The sequence below is a fragment of the Oratosquilla oratoria genome, chromosome 42, assembly GCF_046742065.1.
Source record: "Oratosquilla oratoria isolate Oo_2021 chromosome 42, ASM4674206v1, whole genome shotgun sequence".
Classification (NCBI taxonomy): Eukaryota; Metazoa; Arthropoda; class Malacostraca; order Stomatopoda; family Squillidae; genus Oratosquilla; species Oratosquilla oratoria.
Genome location: NC_134818.1, coordinates 9,586,870 through 9,609,369, shown reverse-complemented (window position 1 = coordinate 9,609,369; position 22,500 = coordinate 9,586,870). Strand labels below are relative to the sequence as shown.

Here is a 22,500-nt window from a genome sequence, read left to right as displayed (position 1 = left end):
GGAGATCCTGTGTTTTGCGCTCCTGTTGCAGGTCATTGTAAAATTTCCAATTGATGTTAGGTCCATCCATTGACACCTGAAGCAGACGCTTGGGATCTAGTTGTTGTGTCCCTTCCTTGAAGTTGTTGAGTAGGTCGCTTGCTCGAGCCTGCCCCAAGAACTGTGACCCAAAGTACCTTACACTGACCTGACCAGAATCATTGTCCCAGTAATGGACTATTAAGTCCATTTGTTCATTCTGTGAAACAGGGTTCATGCACTCATCAAATTTATGGTATAGCACTCCGCACTTCTGTTTTTCTCCACTAGCAGATCATGGAAATATGGAGACAGGGCAAAACAAACTAGATAAGCACACTTTGTAGCAATTTGGCTGTCCGGAAACATTCTTGGGAACAACATGCCCACATCAGATGATTAATTGAATGAGTAGTTGCTCATAACAAGCTTCAGAGCCCAGAGAACCTCTGCGTGGAGGGCAGCATCTAACACAACAGCTGCAACCTCTGATCTTTGTGGGGCTGTACTTGTACTAGCAACTGGTGCACTGGAGGTGACATTGGCTGCAGCATCATCTGCCTTTTCGTCTTGCTTCTTTCCAAAGAAGTTGCGGATTGCTGATGGGTTTTGCCTTGACTGGCTGATCCTGTTATGCAAGTTGCTTTTCATGTGACTTCTCAGAGCGGAAACTCCCATGTTTGCTATGTCAAAACGCTTCTTGCAAAGTTTGCAGTATGCTTTGGTGTCATCCTTGGGGTTTTCCTTGACCCATGCTGAAAACAGTGGATCCTCCACCCAGAGTGGATTGAAGTGACATTTCTTGGATGCCATACTACTGCAAAAAGAAAAATTAATATTAAAACCCAGACATGCATCTTCAACGCTATAAAAGGCGAGACATAATTGCTTGTCAACTTCATTACTATATCTGCCTCCTATGTATACATAACTACAAATAATTTCTAATTCCCATAAAAAAGCTTATTGCAATTTCAGTTCAACATATAAATTTCTAATTCTCACTTGAGAATGAAAACTTTGCCAATCATGTCCCTTTTGCTTCTTTCCTTTTTTATTTAAATCGCTCACCTCAGAAAAAGCCTGAAAAGTTCAGGCAAGCTAGAAATCAATGATGTCTCGCCTGATGTATTTGTACAACCACCACAGACAGTACAAAGACTAGAAACTGGAAGGATGCCCTAGCCATGTGATAGGTGCAGACACTGCACACTGTAGAATATTGAGCACAACCAACATCCATGCAACACTGAATTCAAGGACTTTCAATGACTTTTTTAGCTGGTAGTCCTAATTCCAGGACCACTTGATTTTTGGCAGAATTTCAGGACTTTTCCATGACTTTCCAGGATCACTTTTTTTTTCCAGGACTTTCCAGAATTTTCAAGGACCGTGGGAACCCTGATGTATATGAATATGTATATGTATATATATATATATATATATATATATATATATATATATATATATATGTATATATATATATATATATATATATATATATATATATATATATATTGGACATATGTACACCTTTATACCTTTCCACAATTTCCAGAAAAAAGCATGAAGTAAACTAATTTCCCATGCCATAAATGGCAAATAAAACAATAAAAGCCAAAGTTTTATTATTATTCCATCAATAAACTTATGATACATTATAACACAATCAAATACAGTTTGGGCATGGAGCATCTCTTGTTGACATGACTGTAGGCTAGGCAGTACATTCATAAATAATGCCTAATGAACTTAGGCATGTTCCCACTACAAGTGTAAGTAACTGATACACTCAACTTCTCCAACCAAGGCAAACTAAGACTATTAGAGTTGCTGAAAAGTAGTCATATCCCACACAGAATAGATTCATGCTGAGTGCAAACATGGTGAAATTGCTTGAAGTCAACTTTCCTCCATATTCAACTAGGAAATGTTGGCAGAGTGACTAGGTACATACATGTTCACCTTTAGCACTGGCTTTCATTAGTTGACTTTGTCATGAACATACCGTTTTGAAATTACATAAACTCCATACAAGAGGCACAAACAATATCAATAGTCCACAGATCTTTGCATGCTCTGTTTACTAGTATCAATCGTATATATTCTAGTGTCAAAACAAGATCGAAGAAAACAAACCAGTTTGGATGGTTAAAGGAGTTCATAAGAATACGATAGATGAAAGGAATCCCACAAATGGGTGATGGGTGGGAGGCCATCCATTGTTGTGGGTTTAGTGAAAAATGATAGTCTCCCATGACTTGGAACCCCAATAAAATAATAACGTGTTCCTCTACCTCTTCATTATTTGTGTCTTGAGGTTTAATGCGTAGTATGTAGTATGTGTTCCTCTGCATAATAAAGTGCTTTCCTCTAACTATAAAGAGCTGAGTCAACACTGACACTGTACTGTCAAAGTACTCACTGCAGATTTATGAGAGTAATGAACCACATCGTAGTATTGTCAAAACTTATGTCTTTATCACAAAAAATTGGCCTAAACTACAAAGCGCTACCCATAGCAAGAATGAAAAGTGATTACAAATGTGTTAAATTTTCTGCAGGGTCTAAAACAATGATATCTGCAGTGGAACACCAAAAACTTGATGGTGAACAGACGTGAGCCATCTGACAAAGCAACAACACTCACCAAGCTGGGCTGAGAAGCAGTCAGTGTCTTACAGAAGTGGAAGCAAACCAAGATCCCTGCACCTCAGTACTTTAGTCTATCACATGGAGCAGTCTTCCTTGAATCCAAGTCAACATGCACTTCTCCAAGGCACTTTCCAAGATAAGGATAATCTGATAGTTGTGTGCCAACATAACATTCCAAAATTTTCTCATCTCAGCTTCAATATATCAAATGTTCGCAGGTCACAACACAGGACATAAAAACCCGAGCTGTCACCTAGCAGTGCAACTTTTCCTTGTTGTAATTAACATACCAGCCTTAAGTAATTGTATTTGCAGTTTTGTAAGCGACAAAATATGAAATTAAAATAGGAATGCAATAAAAACTAAGTTTGCGTTAAGTTTTACTGTGCAAGTGGTATGTACAGTACAGTTGCGATTTAGCGCATCTTGCATAAAGAATTCCTATCCTCATGGGAGCAATTTAACACCCATTCTTCTATTTAACACGCATTTAGCCACGATTTTACATATATTAGGGAAAAAAATCTACAGGACCATTTACCAACCTAGAGGCTACAAATGCACCAATTGCTGTAATTACTGAACTGATTGGACATTGTTGGTAAGATTAAAAGAAAAAGATATTTACCTACACCCCCCATAGCATAAGGAAATCTTGATTTTATCTTTTTTACTTTTTTTTTCTGAAGAAAATATCTACACTAGAAAAATAAAAATAAATGTAAATGGTACCAGACTTTACAAGAAATGTAGAGTTTACTGAATGATCAGATGAAAAATGTTTCTGCTGCTGCTAAATTCTCAAACTGACCAAGTTCATAAAATTATCTGAATTATGGGTGGTGTGCTGAAGGATAGGGATGACCACAAAGTGCGAAAATGGGAGGGTTGATAGGTGTTCATTGGATAGGTGTAAGATAGGTGTAAGGTGGGTGTATGCTTTGACTTGACCACTCCCTTATAAGGAGGAAAAGACCTTTTTTAATGCATGTATAAGAGCATGAACAAATTACACTATCCACACCAAGAAAAAATAAAAATAATCAATATCAATAATAACAATAATAGTCATAATTTCCCCCCTTTTGGTTCACACCACCATTCGGGTGCATAAGCACTATGTTTGCAAGTTTCAGCAGACAGAATTAACCATTACTTTATAAATCAATGTGACAATCTAACACACTTCTCATTAACATGTGGGTCAGAGGTACACTTCTCACGCTAAATCGTTACTCTACTGCATTTTGTTTTCATGGGATTTAGCATGCAAACATTTTCATCAGCACAATGAACATAAATACAAATTTCTCATGTGATAAATCGTTACTGTAAATGTATGAGAACAATCCAAAACTCACACTGCCAGGTGACAAAACTCGTACAAATTCAACATCAAACTTAAGCTGTGAAGTAAAAAGGATTTCTTAGTACAGTAATAGGCTATGCAACAAAACAATAATGTTTACAAATGCTCAAACACTATTGGAGCAAACATTTCAAAATCTATGGATTATATATATATAGTTCAAACCACATTGATAAAATTAAATGATAATTTGAAACTAGTAATCAATATGATGATAATAAACTAGTAGTGAATGACTGGTTACTAGGGATGGCTAAAGAAAGAAAGAAAAAATAAAGAGGGGCAATTGTCTCGTAACAGGTAATTTCTTGATGATTAAGGTAAAGCTATGCAAGTATTATGAAGGCCTTAATATCCTTTATACACAGCAAAAACATCGTGCCCAATAAGCACGCATACTATGTACAAGCCCACTGGCAGCCAGAAGGCAGAGCAGCAACTTCAAGCTCCAACCCTTTAGGGACATGAACACTATCTCTGTACTTGCACACACAGATTCAAATACACATATACATCCCATATTACACTCATGTGACCCAATAATCGCACATCTCTTCTGAACACTCAGACACATGCACTCTTCCCTCTTATTTTGCCACCTAAGTCTTGCTGACACAACAAGAAAACCCCAGGTAGACTTGTCATGTGATCACAGACCTTTGGTGACAATGGAGGATTCACTAGTAGTCAAGGCTACAGGTTCTCCCAGAGTGCCCTGCCGTGTGCTGGACTAGACATTGGCACACCACTAATGGGGTGGAGGAGGTTCAGTAGCCCGACCTTCCACACCACCCCGCACCATTTTCCTACGTGCTGAAGCAGGTGATACAGAACCTCCTGCTCTACCCCGCCCTGGCCCTCCAACTGGTGAAACAGCCACTGTTCCAGTTCCAGTTAATGGACGTGGAGAAGCTACACTTCCCCCTGACTGCTGCTGTGTTCCAGGACTAGTGCGACTCACAACTGATGGTTTTGCTCCTTTGCTTGGTTTACTACTGGTGGTGGTTGTCGTACTGGTGCTCTTGGACTGACTGGTAATGGATGCAGGGATAGTGGAGGACAAGGCAGAAGCTGTTGTAGTTACAGGGGTGAGGGCTGTGGTGGGCGAAGTTTGAGTTGAGGCTTCAGGAAGTGGCTGGGTCACTTCTGTTGATTCCCTTTGTGTTACTGAAGAATGAGATGAAGCCCCTACATTCATAAGCTTCTTTGTTGTTTCAAATGTCATTGAGGAGGGGTCAATCTTGAGGTCACAGAGTGTGGTAAGCAAAAGATCTTGTACAAAAGCAGCACGGTCATTTTTCTCACCACCTCCATCTTTCTCTCCTTCAGTATCAGCAAGTCTGAAAATAAATTAAACCACTATACAATCATCAAACTGACACCTACATTCAATAACAGTATAATAATTGCCTTCTTATGTATTCATACCAACAATATGAGACCATCAATGATTCCAAGAGATGGACATCAGAATCATTTCTCTGCAACCTATCTTCAAAATCAGTCAGTATCCTCACCTCTGGATGGAGATGCAGCCCTGAGGGGCTGACACTCAATCTCTAAACTGGGCCCAGTATCTATCTCTATCAACTCTTACTGTACTTCCTCAACCTTTTCCCATAAAGAGCTGACAACCAGTGACTACTCCCCTCCTCCTACTACTATAATCTAGTGACATGGAAACCGTTCCACAAAAATACAACAGAGACAACAGTCTAATGATCCTTCCCAGAGAGCTATGACCAGGGTGTCCAAGAAAAAGACTGTTGCCAATTATTCAGGGGCTGTGGAATTCCAATGATTGAAATTCATGATAATTATTATTGTTAAACATATACTAACCTACATACATACATATACTAAAGGCTTTTTCCCCTTTACACGGGGGTTCGCCAAAAAGAAAAAGGCATAGAAACCACTCCCACCCATTCCATTCCCTACATATTCCACTCCCCTCCACCCTCCTCCCTCCCTCTTATCTTGGCACCTCCTGGATGAATCTAAATATACTAACCTAGCAAGAAGAAATTGAGATTGAGTAGGTTGTGTGCCTGTAGAATTATGAGGAACCAGGAGTGGAGGCTGATGATGATGAGTGGTTGATCCTGCACCAGAATTTGTTGTAGCTGATGCCAAGCTGACAACCACCCCACCTGGAGCACTACTTGTACCACTGCTTGCTGCTGCACTCCCACTTCCTCCACCTGTGCGACGGGGTAGCCGTTCCAGCTGCTGCCTTGCTGCCTGAACACATAATAAATAATCAGTATTTAGTGTCATTCAAGATGTTAAAAACACAAGAAATACCTTATACACATAATGAGATCAGTGAAAAGAGTAGGTAATGACACAAGAAGTGGACTGTCTGTTTGGTGTAAGCAATGTCAAGACAATGGACCTGGTTTCAAACAAGACAACTAGTATAATGATTGGGAGGAAGGATGAAGAGCAACATGTAAACAGGGCCTTGCCGAGGTAGTAAAATGATCAATAGCATTTACAAATCAAGTGTGGAAGAAAATAGAAGAGCACAACTAATGTGAGATGCAAGAAGTGTCAGGGAGTACTTAAAAAGAATGCTTTCAGGAAAAGATAATACTGAAGGAAGAAGATGTGCTGGCACATGATGACCAATGGCAACCAATCTTAATCTGATTGACTAATGACAGCACAAGATAAGAGGTGAGGAACGGGAGGGAAAAGAAGGGATGATGATGATGAGGTGGGGGTAGCAGAAGGGAGGAGGGGGAAGAGGCAGCTGGGCAAAGAGACAGTTGTTGATGTTTTCCATGGCTGGAATGGGGTTTCCCAAAAATCCCCCTTATTGGAGTATATATTGTGCTGTTGTTGTTGTTGTCGTTCCCTAGACTGTCTGTCCGAGCAGTCCCGTCTCCCCAAGGAATGCTACAGCCGAAACTGGGTTTTCCCACAAATCCTTTATAGAGTGTATGTTGTGTTGTTTGCGTGCATGATTGTGTATAATGCAGTCTTCCATTATGTGTTGTATGGTATGGGGTGAAGTGTTACATCCTGGGCAGCTGTTCACAATGCGGTCATCCAGCCTCTTCTGGTAGCTTAGAAGTGCTGGGTGGTGGCCGCACTGCAGTCTGGCCAAGTGGACTCTATCCTTTCGTGGGAGAGAGGATTCAGAAGGGTGGATATCAGGGGGTCTGGCATGCAGCAGTGTGTTGTCTTTCAGTGTGTTAATGAAGCGGTGAGTGATATGATTATGAATATGTTTCCAGAGGCTGGTATTTGGTGGTTGTGGAGGAAGAGAAGAGAGTATTTGTGCGTAATAAAGGTCTTTGGGTGTTGTTTTAATGTTTCTTGGTGTGTGCAGGTGTTCTGCTATGTAGTGTAGCGGGTGTGATGTGTTTGTGGTGGCTGCGGCAAGTGTTTGTGTGCCTCTCATGTCGAGGTGGTCCTTGACTTTGAGGACTTTTGTTTCATGGTGTAAATGGTCTGTTGGTGTTGTATTTGTGCAGCCTGTAATTGTGCTGTTGCCATGCATTTATGTGTACAATGTAATCTTCCATAATATGTTGTATAGTATGGGGAGAAGTGTTACATCGGGACAGTTATTTGTGATGCAGTCATCCAGCATTGGGTTGGGAGGTCTTTGTGCATTAGAGATATTTTGGCAATGTCAAGATTGGTTGGTTAAGTTCTGTGGTTTACTGGTGCTTCTATCCATGTGGATAATACTACATCATTGTTATGTATCATCTGGTCTAGTTAGTCAAGGATGTTTATAGTTTGATTAAGAGTCCTATTTGTTTTTTGTTACAAGTTGTGAAGGGATTAGTGTTAGTGTCACTGCTGTTTGAGGAGATAAATGCGAGATTAGGTGGTTATTGCAGTGTATTGTGTGAATTGGACATTTTAGTACTGAAGTTTTGTCAGGGAAGCTTCATATTGGCAGGCGAGAAAGAAATTTCCTGTTTGGACATGGTCATGTGCGAGGCAAGACAGTACCATTTTTAGGTATACTAGTGCCATTTAAAAAAAAATTTGGTTATGGTGACATGAGGACAGCATGGATGATTGTGGGGCTCAATCGTTTTTGGGTGACTTGTGGAATGTTTTTCCCTGCATCTTTGCCATATGTTCAGGACTGGGGATCAGAGGGCTGGGTTCTGGTCTGTTACTGGCAGTGGAGTGGAAGTACTGAAAGGGGTGGATGCCAGCTTTTGATCCATCTTATCTAATTATTCTTTTCACAGGATATCAACATGAGATGGTACCCAACAGAAGGGTGGAAATCTAAATGAGCCATGAACGGATTTTGTGGACCAGTGGATGGCAAGACTTAGAGGGCAGAAACAGCTTATTGAGTATTTTATGAATCCAGGTTGATTATACAGTTTGTGAGGTGGGGTGTGGTGTAGTGAAGGAGGATCTTGCACTTCATATAGGGAGAGGCTGCTGGGTTCTCATGGGACAGGCGAGGGTGATGTAGGAGGTAGTGGAGGGAGCCGGCAAAATGCCTATCATTGGTAAACCATTCCTATCATGTTTGAATGCTAACACCTACAGGAATACAAAAATTAAACCATAATTGAAGATTGTATCAAATACTAAAGACTAAAATTATTACCAAATATTACTGACCCAGCCATCAATGTGAAGTCATAATACCAAAAACCACTCATTTATGTTATTTCATCTATCTATATCTCAAGAGCTTCTTCCCCCTAATAAGGGAGGTAGCCAAGCCAAAGGCACAGACTCCCACCCATTCCACTCCCATCCACTACCCTTGTTTCCCACTTATCTTTATTTTATAATTTCCACAAATAATAGTTTCACTTTCCATGCCCTTCCATTCTCACCCACCAAGTGCAAACTTCTGCCTTGCACTCTTGCATGCACCTCCCTTACTACCTTATCCATATACAGGACGAACAACCATAGTGATATAAGACAACCCTGATGCAGCCCCTCATTCTGCTCAAACCATTTCCTCTTCATTCCTAACATTGACACAGGCCCTATAACTCATAAGAACTTATGATCTGAACAGACTTCCTCCTATTCCATGTATGATTTGAGGTAGTGGGAAATGTTACAAGAATGTGGAAGGAGAATGACGAGGTTATTTCATGATTGAAATGAATGCTGGAGACACCTGGATTGTAAGGATAGGATGTGGAACATGACAAGGGGTGAAGTACTAATGGTGGAATGGTTAATGGGATTGTTCAGTGTGTAGAAAGTGTCCCAGTGGACTAGAGATATGTACATTAGTCCTGCTACACAAAGGGAAGGGATACAAACACAAATGTGTGGTTTTCAAAGGATCAGATCAGTATGTTGAGTGTGGTCAGTATCATGAATGAGCATGTGGGAATTAAGTGGAATAGAAAATGAAAAGAGGATACATAGACTAATTTTTTGTAGCAAAAGAAGGAAGTATTTAGCAAAAAGTAAGGATGTGTTACTGCCTTTCATGAACTTAGAGAATGCTGATAAGGCTGACAAAATATTTGTGAAATATGTTATTTTATGGATATAATGGAAAAACAAGGACCAAAATGATTGACTATCATGAATGGAACAATAAATAAATGTATATAGATATATGAAAGAAACGATAAGATGCACTTCGTACTGTACCAAGTTATAATTCAATATTAATTATTTCTATTCACTATTAACCTATTCAGTACAAGTCAAATATTCACGCACATTTGTGTTAGGCTGTCTAAAGTATGATTATTCAATGATGCATCGCAATATGTACATCATAAGATATAAAGTTACAGCTGTAATATTTTCCTCTCCTTCTCTTTCACCCTGAATGTGAATAACCACAGAAAATGTGATCAAGCCTGTTAACAAAACATGTGATCATTCAGCTACAACTGCAAAATACGAGTCTTTGTATACCCACTCACACCTCAGGACACCTCATATGCTAAGGGTTAACACAAAAAATGGTCTGGGAGGATGTTTACACAAGAGACAGATTAAGTAAGGAAAGTGATGGAAAAAATGTGGGAAGATGTTAATCTCACTGCTGCACAGGTGGTTTCCTTGGGCCAAATCAAATTACCTGGCAGAAGCCTGGACAACTGTCAACCAATCCCCCCAGATTTCTCTTGTCGAGACCCATGAGATGGGCCCATAAGTCACTAGAGGAAGAAATATTGTATTGTTGTCTGGATAAGGCTAGAGTGGGGTAATGTAAGACGAGATGTTCAGTGTCTTCTGTGTGGTGATTGTATCTGGCAAAGGTATGTTCTGTATTGGTATCATTTTAAAGCTGGATTGTGACATGAATGTAGTCATAATTATGTGGCTCTCGCTTTCTGTGGGAGGAATTTCTTTGTAGGGCTAATGTCTGGAGGAGCTTTGTGAAACAGGGAGATTGGTGCTTACTCTTGAAGTGCGTGTTTTGCAATTCACACTTGCATTTCTGAATGGATAATGTATTGCAAAGAGCAGATTGTAGGCTGTTTTAGATATTTGAGTAGTATGCTGTTGGTGTGCTTTTATTCCCTCCCATTTAGTTGGTTGTGCTTATGTTATATATTGGGATGATGCAACAGTAATCACATAAAACATGTGAATAAAGATATTTTGCTTGAAACCATAGGGAAATCAAAGATCAGAATACTGAACATTTTCATCTATTTAAGACATGTCTTAAATAGACAAAAAAATTCAGTATTCCGATCTTTGATTTCCTCGTGGTTTCAAGCAAAATAATGGGATGAATGAGCAGGATTGATACAGAATTCTGTGCCTATCCTTTTCCTGAGCTATTCCATGGGGTTTTAGTTTCTGTGCATAGATATTCTTAACATTTTGTTTTCTATAGATTGTAGGGCATCATGTTGAGGTGCAATAGTGTTTTCATAATTGTTTGTAGACTGTCAATGATTCTTCAAAAGGACAAAGGCACACAAAAGGGGCACTGCTCCCCTTCTGATACCAATGCTCATTGGAAGATCAAATTATCACAATCCCCACCCCCCAATTCTATCAGAAGGTGTGGTCCCAAAGGGTCGTCTACTGGGTACATGTCTCCAGAACAAGCATAAAACCATGAATACATGTGAAAGAGTTAATTATAACAGGTTTAACATTTTCATTGCTCCCCTTAACTGATCAAAACTGTCTGATAGTAACCTGAACAAGTGTATAAACCATTCATTCTTATTTTATCGCACCAGTAACTGTCATTTGAATGTCGCTTTGTGTACGGTAGAGATTTTTATCTTCCTGGGAAGATTGCAGGGATTACCACAGGGCAGGATCTCTGCTACGATGAAAACCAGTGAAAGGGTTAATAAAGACTGGTTTAAATAATTTTGCTGCACTGGGTGGTGGGTTCTTTGGCAGAGTATGGTAAGGGCGCCCTGCTGGTGTCCAAAAGAAGTGTACCCTGTCTTCCAAGCAATGGATGAATCTTGGGCAACTAGTACATGGCCAGATTGATTAATGATATTGCTGTTTGATTTGAGAGAGATTCCTGTTGAGGTGATTTCTGGTAGTTTGGTGGAGTATGATACTTGGCAGTTTGTTATTGCGTGTTTGCTTGTGATGTGTGTGTGTATATGCTTTCATGAACTGTCATCATGCAGTGCCTTCTTGAGGCAACACAAGACACATTGCAAGGAAGTCAAACAGTCAAAGGCACATCAGCAACACAATAACTGCTTTCCAAACTAACATGCAGAACTGCTTATAAACTCCCATCTCCACACAAAGGCATGGTGCTCATTGACCAGTATCTTGTCTGCAGAACACAATTGACATTGTAATGATTTCTGCCCCGAGTTTCATTGACTGGAAACTCGGCAACCCCACAGTGGCTGGCAATGGTTCTGAGACCCTCCCAAAGATCTCTATGAAAAAAAAAAAAATCTGAAATGATGTCTGTGTTGTTTCAATGTTAATGGTTTATGGCAGTAACAGGGAAGGAGCTACAGGTTGTCAGCCCTTCTTGTATGAAAAAGGTGGAGAAAATACAGTTGAAGCTGATATGAGATCTTGGGCTTGGTCCAAAGAAGAATACCAACCCCTTGGAGCTGCACCCCTAGAGAGATGCAATGGGACTGAAAGCAAGGCATTTCTTTCTGCTATTTATCTTGCAGGTCTACCACTAACAGTTCCTATTTCCAAGGAAGTACAAGGAACAGCTCTCAATTACAATGTCACTCACAAACATAATTAAACACTACAACAGATAATTATACAATGACAGAGGGAACACCCAGAAAAATAAAAATTGTGAATGGGAAAGGCAATCAGGATTCTGATCAAGAAACTTGTGTACTTCAAACTTTCTGTTCTTTAGGATTCACCGACACAATGCGAAAAAACAAATGGGTGGGCACACTAAATTTGGATTTCACAAAAGCAGTTAATAAATTACCTCCTTACTGTTTGGTGTGGAAACAAAAATATTGGGAAGCACGTGGGACATGTTGAGTTGGCCAATAATCTAAGGTAGTCTTTTTTTTTTTAACCCTTTTTTTTTTCAACTTTCCACTGTACACCACAACCAAAATGCTGAATTTTATTGATGCAAGTGCAAAAATTCAAGTATACATACACACATACACCAAAATGCTCTTTAGAAGGCAGGCCTAGTCAAAGGATAACACTAGACTTTCACCTGTACCACATCCATCCAAAACCTCGATTGTTGTTCCTCCCATCTTAAGAGCCTAATGGATGAAAGATTATCCCTGTCCCCTGCTCCTTGCTGGGATTAGAGGCAATGCAGCTAGGCACAACATCTCCACAGCAGACCCAGAGAGCCAGAGCTGGTTTACTCCCATCTCAATCACTTGATTACATAGCACCCTTTCCTTCCTCCACTCAAGAAATGTAATGAACAGACAAGAAAAAAATCCCTTCAGGTCATGTCATTTCCTTATCAAATCACAACCACTCTCTACTCACAACTAACTTTTGCTCTCTCCTTTATCTGCTCAATAGACATTTCTCTTTCATCTAAAGCCCCTTTCACCCAATCCATCCACCTCATTCTCTGTCTACTCCTCAAGTTTATTTCACTCACCTCCATCACACTCTTTTATTGGTCTTTTTTCATTTATTCTTTCCATATGACCAAACCATATCAGTATTCTTTGATCAACTGCATCTGTCAGCTATTTTTCCAGTCTTAATCTGCCTCACCTCCACATTTCTCACTATCCACCTTCATAACCCCACCAACATACTTCTGAATCACTTTATTTCAAACACTTTATCTCTTCTGTCTCCAAAATTCAAAGTCTGCTTCACAAAATGTCACAAGTACAATACCCCCTCCAGGGGGTGTGGGGGTATTGTACTTGTGACTGCATGAGGAGGAATGGGCGGGGGGGTGGGGGGTGGGGTAGTATGTGTGAGTAAATTTTGACGCAGCCCGAAGGGATTTCTCCCCGTCCTCGCCTTATATGCAAAGGGGGACGGAGAGGGGGGGGTCGCCGATTAAATGAAGCGGCCTTGCTGTGGATGTACTGTGTCTTGCGACACTGCTTCTGACCCAGGGCGGTGGGCAGGGTGCAGGGATGACCCGTCATCCAGGAGGTGCTCAGATGAGAGGGAGGGTGGGAGGGGTGTGGAGTGTATTTAGGGATGAAATGGGTGGGAGTGTTTTTATGCCTTTCCCTTTTTGGCTACCTCCCTTGGAAGGGGGAAAAAGCCTTGGTATATGTATGTATGTACAATACCCCCTGAATGCTGTCTTTTCTTTTGTGTTCACCCCAATACATATTTCTTACATTTTTCATTCCTCCCCAGATATTTACTCATTTCTCTTACTCTATAATTCACCAACTCCTTTCCTCAACTCCCTGCTACACATGAACCTAAATACAAGTTATTTACTTCCTCCAGCACCTCACTCTTTAAACTTGCATCCAATTCCTGCCACCCTCACCCTTTGTACATCTCGTCACCTTCATTTTGCCCACATTTACTTCCAGTTTTCTCCTTTCAAACATTGTCTGCCCACCTATTTCTCTCCTGCATTATGTCAGTGTTATTGAATGTGTATGTTTTAGTTTTGTTAACACTTTTATGAACCATATGATATACAAAACCAAGTTTATGCAACAACAGAAATAAAGTGGTTTGAATACTTGAACAAAGGTTCAAAAACCTTCAGTCGGGTTAATGTAGGAAGTTGGGAGATAGAAGGAATCCACAGAAAAAAAGAATAACAGTTAAGAAAGCTTAGTAGGAAAACCAAACCAGGTCAGTCAGGTCATACAATCTGGAGGGTACCAGGGCCTGACTACCTGCTGCCGCTCTAACTGAATCTGCAACTGTTGTAGCTGAGAGGCGGTGGTGGTGGAAGAGGAGGAGGAAGAGGAGGAGGGGGGACTTGCATCACTTGCCGTTGCTCGTCGTACGCCAGACAACTGGGAAAGAAGTTCAGCTATAGGGTCCATGGATTCCCGTGAAGATGGAGATAAAGTTGATAAGCCACTGCTTCCTCCCCTGTGTAACAAATAAAATTCAAACATTACAAAAAATTCAAGTGCAGCAACTTCAAGTTCTTCTAAGTTGCCTTTAGCAGTACAGCGGCATAGAATACTACACCATTATTTCCAGTGAAACATGGTTCCATCAATAATCTTTTACCGATGATGATATTCTGGAAAAAACGTATCTAATAAGAGTATACAGTACTGTATAGCTTCCATGGACATCCTACACTATAAGCCCACATACCTACAATAAATTACCAATTTCCTTCCTCATAATAAATGAGGATTATAAAGTTTGTGAAAAAAACAGAGATACTTACCCAAAAGGCATATTGCGCCTTGCCACCCCTCTGCCGATACCACGGCCTTGATGTGGAATTCTACGTACACCATGACGAGACCCCGATGGTTCGTCGTGATTAAGAGTTAAGGAAACTTATATTCAACATTACTGGAAATAAAAACTACAAATCTGTGTGTATAAATCATATGTGCCAATGTATGTACCAATGGCGTTCTACCCCCTCAAAGATGGGTAACCAAATATAAAAACACATCCACAACAAAAGACCCACTCAACTAACTCACCCCCCCAGCAGCATCTTGAAGGGCCACCATGTCCCCTACCACACTACATGGTTCAAATGCATTACAATGAGGCATAACTAACACCGTAGGCCCCAACAGCCAATGCTGGTGTACTCACCCTGTTTCACTATACAGTAAGCCCCCTTTCATCATCCTATGGAAGAAATGTGGATAACTTCCCTCTGACCTACAGCATTCCTTCATCCACTTTGTAGAAGTCCCCGTTTTCCATATTTTTGCATTATACTCTCAATTTGATAAAAAACAAGTAAAAACAGTAGATAAAGTAAAAATGGGCAACCAACAAATCATATAAAAGCTCTTTAACCAAAAGATCCATGACTTTTCTATAAGTCTGCATGATATGGTTTATATCAACTCTCAGAGAGGGAGAGAGGAATGCCTTTTTACAAAGGACTTTTTGAAGATATACTAATAATATGATTATGAAAGGAAATAAAGGTACATGATAAATCAGCTTCAAAAAAAGTAAGTATGCTTTTACAATTATTTCTGCAAACAGACATTATCACAAATCTTCCAAAAAATACCTTTTCTTTTTGTTGACATTGACTATATCCTGCCTATTGCAATGCTGAATCTTTCTATATGTACCTCATACCCTTATGGAGCCACAAAACACTAAAATATCAAAAACCTTTATCCCGTCTACTAATAAATACTTTCTGCAACTGCAAGTTACGTTTCCACACTCTTTCCTCCCTCACACAGATCATATGAAATTGTTCCAGCTGAAACATTTAACCCCAACTACACATTAGGTTCTTTCCACTGAGGGTTTCTAGATTTTATCTTATTTTCTTCTACAGAAAAATATGAATATTATTTTAGGAAAGACATTTGTTCTATGCATGACCCTTCCTTGTAGAGAAATACCAATATTTAACCACTTCAGTACGACTCAAATTCTTGCGCACAGTATTGGCTGCCATGCGCAATTTTCATCACATTACTTACATTATAAAATATAAAGTCCCTGCTGTATTACTTGTTCTCTTTTACTCTGAATAATAATACATACATACATACATATACATATACCAAAGGCTTTTTCCCCCTTACACGGGAGGTAGCGAAAAAACAAAGGCATAGAAACTACTCCCACCCACTCCATCCCCTACATACTCCACTCCCCTCTTCCCTCCCTCTTGTCTTGGCACCTCCTGGATGATGGTTCATCCCTGCATCTTGTCCACTGCCCTAGGTCAAAAGCAATGTTGCAAGACACAGCATATCCACAGCAAGGCCGCTTAATTAAATCAGCGACAGTCACCCCCTCTCTGTCCCCTTATGCAGAAAATTAGAAGACTGGGAGAAATCCTTTCAGGCTGCGTCAATTTATTTCTCGTACATACTCCCTCACCCCCCATCCCCCACCCACTCCCCCTCATGCATAACAGCACAATCTATACACAACCATTCTCCATTCACCCCTATCTTCTGTCCTCTCCTGTCCTTCCTCAACAGACATTCCCCTCTTTCCCAATGTCCCTTTTACCCTATCCATCCATCTCATCTTAGGTTGCCCCCTCATGTTCACTCCTTCCACCTCTGCCTTCCACACCTCTTTTACTACTCTTTCTTCTCTCATTCTTTCCATGTGTCCAAACCATTCCAATACTTATTCATCAACCCTATCTCCCAACTCCCTTTCCACCCCTGTTCTCCTCCTCACCTTATTTCTCACTCTATACAGCCTAATAACCCCTATCATATTTCTCAGGCATTTCATCTCAAACACATTCAAACTCCTCTCTTCATCTCTTACATTCCATGGTATTATGTTCCTGAGCAATAATAAACAAAGAAAACATGATCAAACCAGCTCACAGAATATGGGGGTAACTCATGTACAACTACAAAAAAATATATATATAATTGAGACACCGACACTGGCAGCCTCATGTACCCACTCGCACCTCATGACACCTATGTAGACGTCATTGTACTGAAGTGGTAAAAAATGTATCTTTCCACATATAAAATTCATCTTTTGCTGTACATATAGTTTACTACAATATTCACTAAGACATCTAATCTTTTCTAGATATGATTCAAAGAAAAAATTCTGGAAACCAACAAGGAGATGCAAGTCACGTTCATCACAACTAGACAATTAAATTTAATTTTATGCAGATTTGATAGTGTGCAATGGTGCATGATAGTGTGGTAAAGGATATTAAGAAGGATATCAAATCTCTGGGCGCCCCTGAGCGATGGTCTAAAGTGAGATGAGCTGCAAAATCATCTGTCACATGGTTCGGATCACCTCCTGGAACCGAGGCACAGATTGGGCACACCTGAAAAAAAAAAAGATATTACACAGTTTTTAACTTCAATCTTTCCAACCATCATCATAAAGTAAAAAACAATAACTTTCCCCCTCCCAATAATAATAAAAATTATTTATTTTTTCTACTGTGAATATCAAGTAAAATTTTGCAGCAATTCACAGTTTTCTTCAATAGAATATATTGTACAAAGTTTACTCACCACTTCATAATTCGTATCGGCATGTTCTGCAGTAACGTGATCTTGAAGGGACGTTTCAGTATAACCCATCTTCCCACAAAATGGACAAGTTAAACTTTGTGGCTGATCGACCGAGAGAGCTTCCCCACCATAATATACATCTGAAAAAGATACAAAATCATTAGGTATCAAATAATCAACCAATCAAATTATTGCCACACATCTTTCTTGCAGGAGACCCCTGGCTCCCAGGTAAACAGCAACACCAACTAGATTGGTCCCTAATTCCCTCAGGGAAGAAATAAAAGAACTATTGTGTTACTGTCTGGATATGGCTAGGGTGGGGGCAGTGTAAGATGAGGTGTTTGGTGTCTTCTGCATGATGATTGTATCTGGGGACATTTATTTCTATAATCACACCTATTCTGTGTTGGTATGGTCTTAGTGCCAGACAGTACCATGCAGATGTAGTTCTTGCTTCTTTTGGGAGGGAGTTTTCTGTGGGGCTAATGTCTAAGGTTTGGTAAAGTGATGGTTGATCCTGGAGTGCTCGTTTTGTGCGCTGGGTGTGAATGTGTGGCAGATTGTTGTAGACATTTGAGGAGTATGATTTATTTTTTATTACATTCAGTTGATTATACTTCTGTGATGTAACAAGATGGGTGTGATGGGTGAGCTGGGATGTGGGCTCCTACATAAAACTGTGTACCTATCTTTATCATATGATGTTCTAAGGGATGCAGGTTTTTGGTTTCTATATTCACATGTTCTACTGGATTGGCTGAAGTACATCCTGTATATCCTCAATGCTTTATTTTGCATAGTTTGTAGGGTATCTGTGTTCCTGATCATAGGGAACCATGCTGTGGAACCATAATTGAACGATGTTCTGTCTGTGTATCTCATTCTTACCTAACATGCAAAAATTCATTTTAACAGAACAGTCCAGATGATAGGAGTCCAGATATAGAATATTTGACTGCATGTACAAGCATATACCAAGGGCTTTTTCCCCCCCCTTACAAGGGAGGTAACCAAAGTCAAAAGGAATAAATCCACTTCCACCCATTTCATCCCCACATACTCCACTCCCATTCACCATCCCTCCCTCCTTTTTTTGGTTCTTCCTGGATGACGGGTCATCCCTGTATCTTGCCCACTGCCCTGGGTCAGAACCAATTCAGCAAGACACAGCACATTCATAACAAGGCCACTTCATTTAATCGGCAACCATCCTCCTCTCCGTCCCCTCATGCAGAAAAAAAGATTGGGAGAAATCCCTTTGGGCTGCATCAAAATATCATTCACACATACTACCCCCTCCTCTACCCACCCCTTTCCATGCATCAGAGCATCATCCATACACTACCATTCACCACTCACCCCTATCTTCTGTTTTCTTCCTTCCTCAACAGACATTCTTCTCTTTCCCAATGCCCCTTTTACCCATCCATCTCATCCTTGGTCATCCACTCATGTTCACTCCCCCCACCTCTGCCTTCCACACTGTTTTTACTAATTTTTTTCACTCTTTCCATGTGTCCAAACCATCCTGAAAGAGTATTGGGATGGTTTGGAAATGTGGAAAGAATGAAGAAAGATTAGTAAAAGAGATGTGGAAGGCAGAGGTGGAGGGAGTGAACATGAGGGGGTAAAAGGGGCACTGGAAAAAGATTGGAATGTCTGTTTAGGAACCAAGGGAGAAGATGGAAGATGGGGTGAGTGGAGAATGCATGCAATGAGGAAATAACATTTGCATGTACATACATGCATACATATACCAAGGCTTTTTCCCCCTTTCAAGGGAGGTAGCCAAAAAGGAAAAGGCATAAAATCATTCCCACCCATTCCATCCCTGAATACACTCCACACCCCTCCACCCTACCTCTTATCTTAGCACCTCCTGGATGACGGGTCATCCCTGCACCTTGTCCACTGCCCTGGGTCAGAAGCAGTGTCGCAAGACACAGCAAGGCCACTTTATTAAATTGGCGACCCCCCCCCCTCTCCGTCCCCCCATGCATAAAAGGAGAAGACGGGGAGAAATCCCTTCGGGCTGTGTCAAATTTTGCTCACACATACTACCTCACCCCCCATCCCCCCACCCATTCCACCTCATGCATCACAACATTATCCATATACAACCATTCTCCATTCACCCCTGTCTTCTGTCCTCTCCTGTCCTTCCTCAACAGACATTCCCCTCTTCCCCAAAGCCCCCTTCACCCCATCCATCCACTTCATCCTAGGACGTCCCCTCATGTTCACTCCCTCCACATCTGCCTTCCATACTCTTTTACTAGTCTTTCTTCACTCATTCTTTCCATGTGTCCAAACCATCCTAATACTCTTTCATCAACCCTATCTCCCAACTCCCTTTCCACCCCTGTTCTCCTCCTCACATTTGCATGTAATGGAGGAAATAACATTTGCATATCTATGTTGTCTACTCATAAGAAACCAAGCTCCTTACCAAAGTCTTGCCGCGTGAGGATGCACTGCATGGGGTGGTCCACAGTATGCCTAGTAGTAGTTGCTCCTCCTTCATAGCATCCAGAACATAGATCGTAGTCATAACAAATCAGACATTTGTACCGTCGTCCTCGAAAATTGGCCCTTAGACATGCGTCACAGCTGACACCTGGAAACAGAAAATATCTAATGACAACAGCAAAATTCATCACTGATACCACATCTAAAGGTACTACAGATACTTTGATACTAGTATCCATCACCATATCTTTAGGCACAATACCACACCAAAGAAGTGAAGTCACAGAAGTGGGAAAGAAGCAGTTGAAGAGGGTAACAAGAGAAGAAGTATAGTACAGTACTCCATAATTACTGATGGAGGTTAGGCACTAAAGATACTCACTGATACTTAAAACTGTTGACATTAATTTGTCTGGTCAATTTCTTGTTTTAAATTTTCTATCCCTTCAACCATTTGTATGTTTTAAGCAATTCATTTGAAACATTTCTTAGATACAGATTTGCTTGGTAACTAAAAGCCTAAGCAGTAAAACAAAAATACATTTACTAACTACACATAAGTACAAAAAAGAAAGTAAATAAATAAATAAAATAAATAAATGCAAGACTATTGCTGTTGCAGTGTAAACCACACGCCACTTCCAGACCATGGTGGGTTATGGCAGAGAATCTGCTACAACATTACACCACATGACACCTTCCTACACATGACACTTTCAAATGTACACAAGAAATACATATCCTAACCTAACCTGAAAAATATGCCAGTTAATCCTTCCATTTTTTTTTAATATGTGGATTCTGCTCTCTACATTTCTATCAGGTTGTTTGGTAAGGTGGATAGGTTAGGTTAGTTTCAATGTTTTTTCCATTTTTACAAGCACTGTTACTTCGGCTGACTCTGGAACTTTCACATCTTTCTACCTTAATATGATGCCACACTGATGTCCAATCAATCAATCAATCAATCTGTTGCCCCAGATCTCTCTTGCAGTAGACCCACACCTCAAAGGTACCTGGTATTAACCACCTAACTGGCCAAAGTCACACAAGAACGAAATGCTGTTGTTGTCTAGTTATGGTTTGGGTGGGGCAGTGTTACACGAGGGGTTCAGTGCCTTATGTGAGATGAATGAATGTGGACCAGTTTGCTACTGTGGCCAGGCCTATTTTGTGTAGATATTCAGCACTGTATGGTGACCTGAATTTCGTTATGCTAGTGTTGATCTTTTTTTTCTTGGGATGGCATTCTCCATGGAGAGTCTAGGGGGTTTGATGGTGTGAAGCAATTAGTGATCAGTCTTGCAGTGCATGTTTTATGATCAAGTGTAAACAAGTTTTTGTATAGATGTATTTTTTCCCAGTTAATTATGCTTGGGTGATGTAATGAGATTGCGAGTAGGGTTGAGGGCTCTTGCATAGAACAGTGTACTTTTCATTTTCATGTGTTATTCTATGGGGTGGATTTTGGTTTCTTTGTGTGGATATTCTACTGGAATGGTTTTGGTGTATCCAGTTCTTATTTACAAAGTTTTATTTTGTATAGTTTCTATGGTGTTTATATTTTCTTGATTTTTGGGAACCATGCTGTGGAGTCACAGTCCAGTATGGTTCTCATGAATTGTCTGTAGACTATGATTAGTTTTCTGCTGTCCAAACCCATGTGCTTACTATTGATTTTTATATGTTTATTTCCTTGTTGATCTTCACTGTCAGGTCTTTGGTGTGTGGGCCTCAAAATGAGGCCCAGAATTTTTGGGTTCATTATAATGGGATGGTTTGGCCATTCAATTTCACCTTTGATTCCTAGCTGTCTGGGGTGAGTAATGTTACTGTTGATTTCTGAGAGGATGACTCCTTTCTATTATTTCTAAGCCATAGTTCTAGTATATCTAAGCTGGCGTTATCTCTGAGTTGATCTTTGAGCTCCCTGCAATTAATCAACCCACTGCCTCTGGTCTCTTGCAGATGACTTGCGGCCTTTAGTTCTCTGCAAACAGCAACATAGTGCCTTCTCCATCATTCAGTAGACTTCGGCATAAATTTTGCAGCAATGAATTTTATGTCCAACAAATCCAACAAAGTGCATTAAACCCTACTGCCCAATATTCCTTCAATACTATAAATGACAAGAACATTGTCTACAACCTGCAAAGATAGTCTTAGGTACTTTTTTCTTTCAACATTTTCTAGTATTATACTTGCTGATGGTCATCCAAATAGCTATTGTCTATGACAGACATTTATCACTACTTGAAACATTTTTACAAGAAAAATTTTCTGTTTTAAGACACTCCAGTCTCCAAAAGTTTTCTGAAGCAGATAACAGGTTTTTGCAGCTCTCATATGATTGTTAATCACTGAATTACCTCAACAAGACATTAAAAAGTTGAGTAACGCAAAACACTCGCTATCACACTTACTGGTGCA

At 40.3% G+C, this 22,500-nt stretch overlaps 1 protein-coding gene across 3 annotated transcripts in view; it reads right to left on the bottom strand.

Annotated features, from left to right (window-relative positions):
- Positions 1 to 1,634: 1,634 nt before the first annotated feature.
- The window catches only part of LOC143021791 (E3 ubiquitin-protein ligase KCMF1-like), a 36,302-nt gene continuing 15,436 nt past the window's right edge, over positions 1,635 to 22,500 (bottom strand). Inside the window, exons 2-8 of one of the 3 annotated variants that reach the window (XM_076179527.1) lie at positions 20,051 to 20,218; positions 17,599 to 17,738; positions 17,286 to 17,405; positions 14,817 to 14,911; positions 14,305 to 14,506; positions 6,057 to 6,286; positions 1,635 to 5,382 (exon numbers count right to left, since the gene is read on the bottom strand). In XM_076179527.1, coding sequence (XP_076035642.1) covers positions 4,791 to 5,382; positions 6,057 to 6,286; positions 14,305 to 14,506; positions 14,817 to 14,911; positions 17,286 to 17,405; positions 17,599 to 17,738; positions 20,051 to 20,218 — 1,547 coding nt within the window. In that variant the 3' untranslated portion in view covers positions 1,635 to 4,790. The remainder of the gene's footprint in view (positions 5,383 to 6,056; positions 6,287 to 14,304; positions 14,507 to 14,816; positions 14,912 to 17,285; positions 17,406 to 17,598; positions 17,739 to 20,050; positions 20,219 to 22,500) is intronic. The other 2 variants (XM_076179529.1, XM_076179528.1) reach the window with 2 other exon arrangements.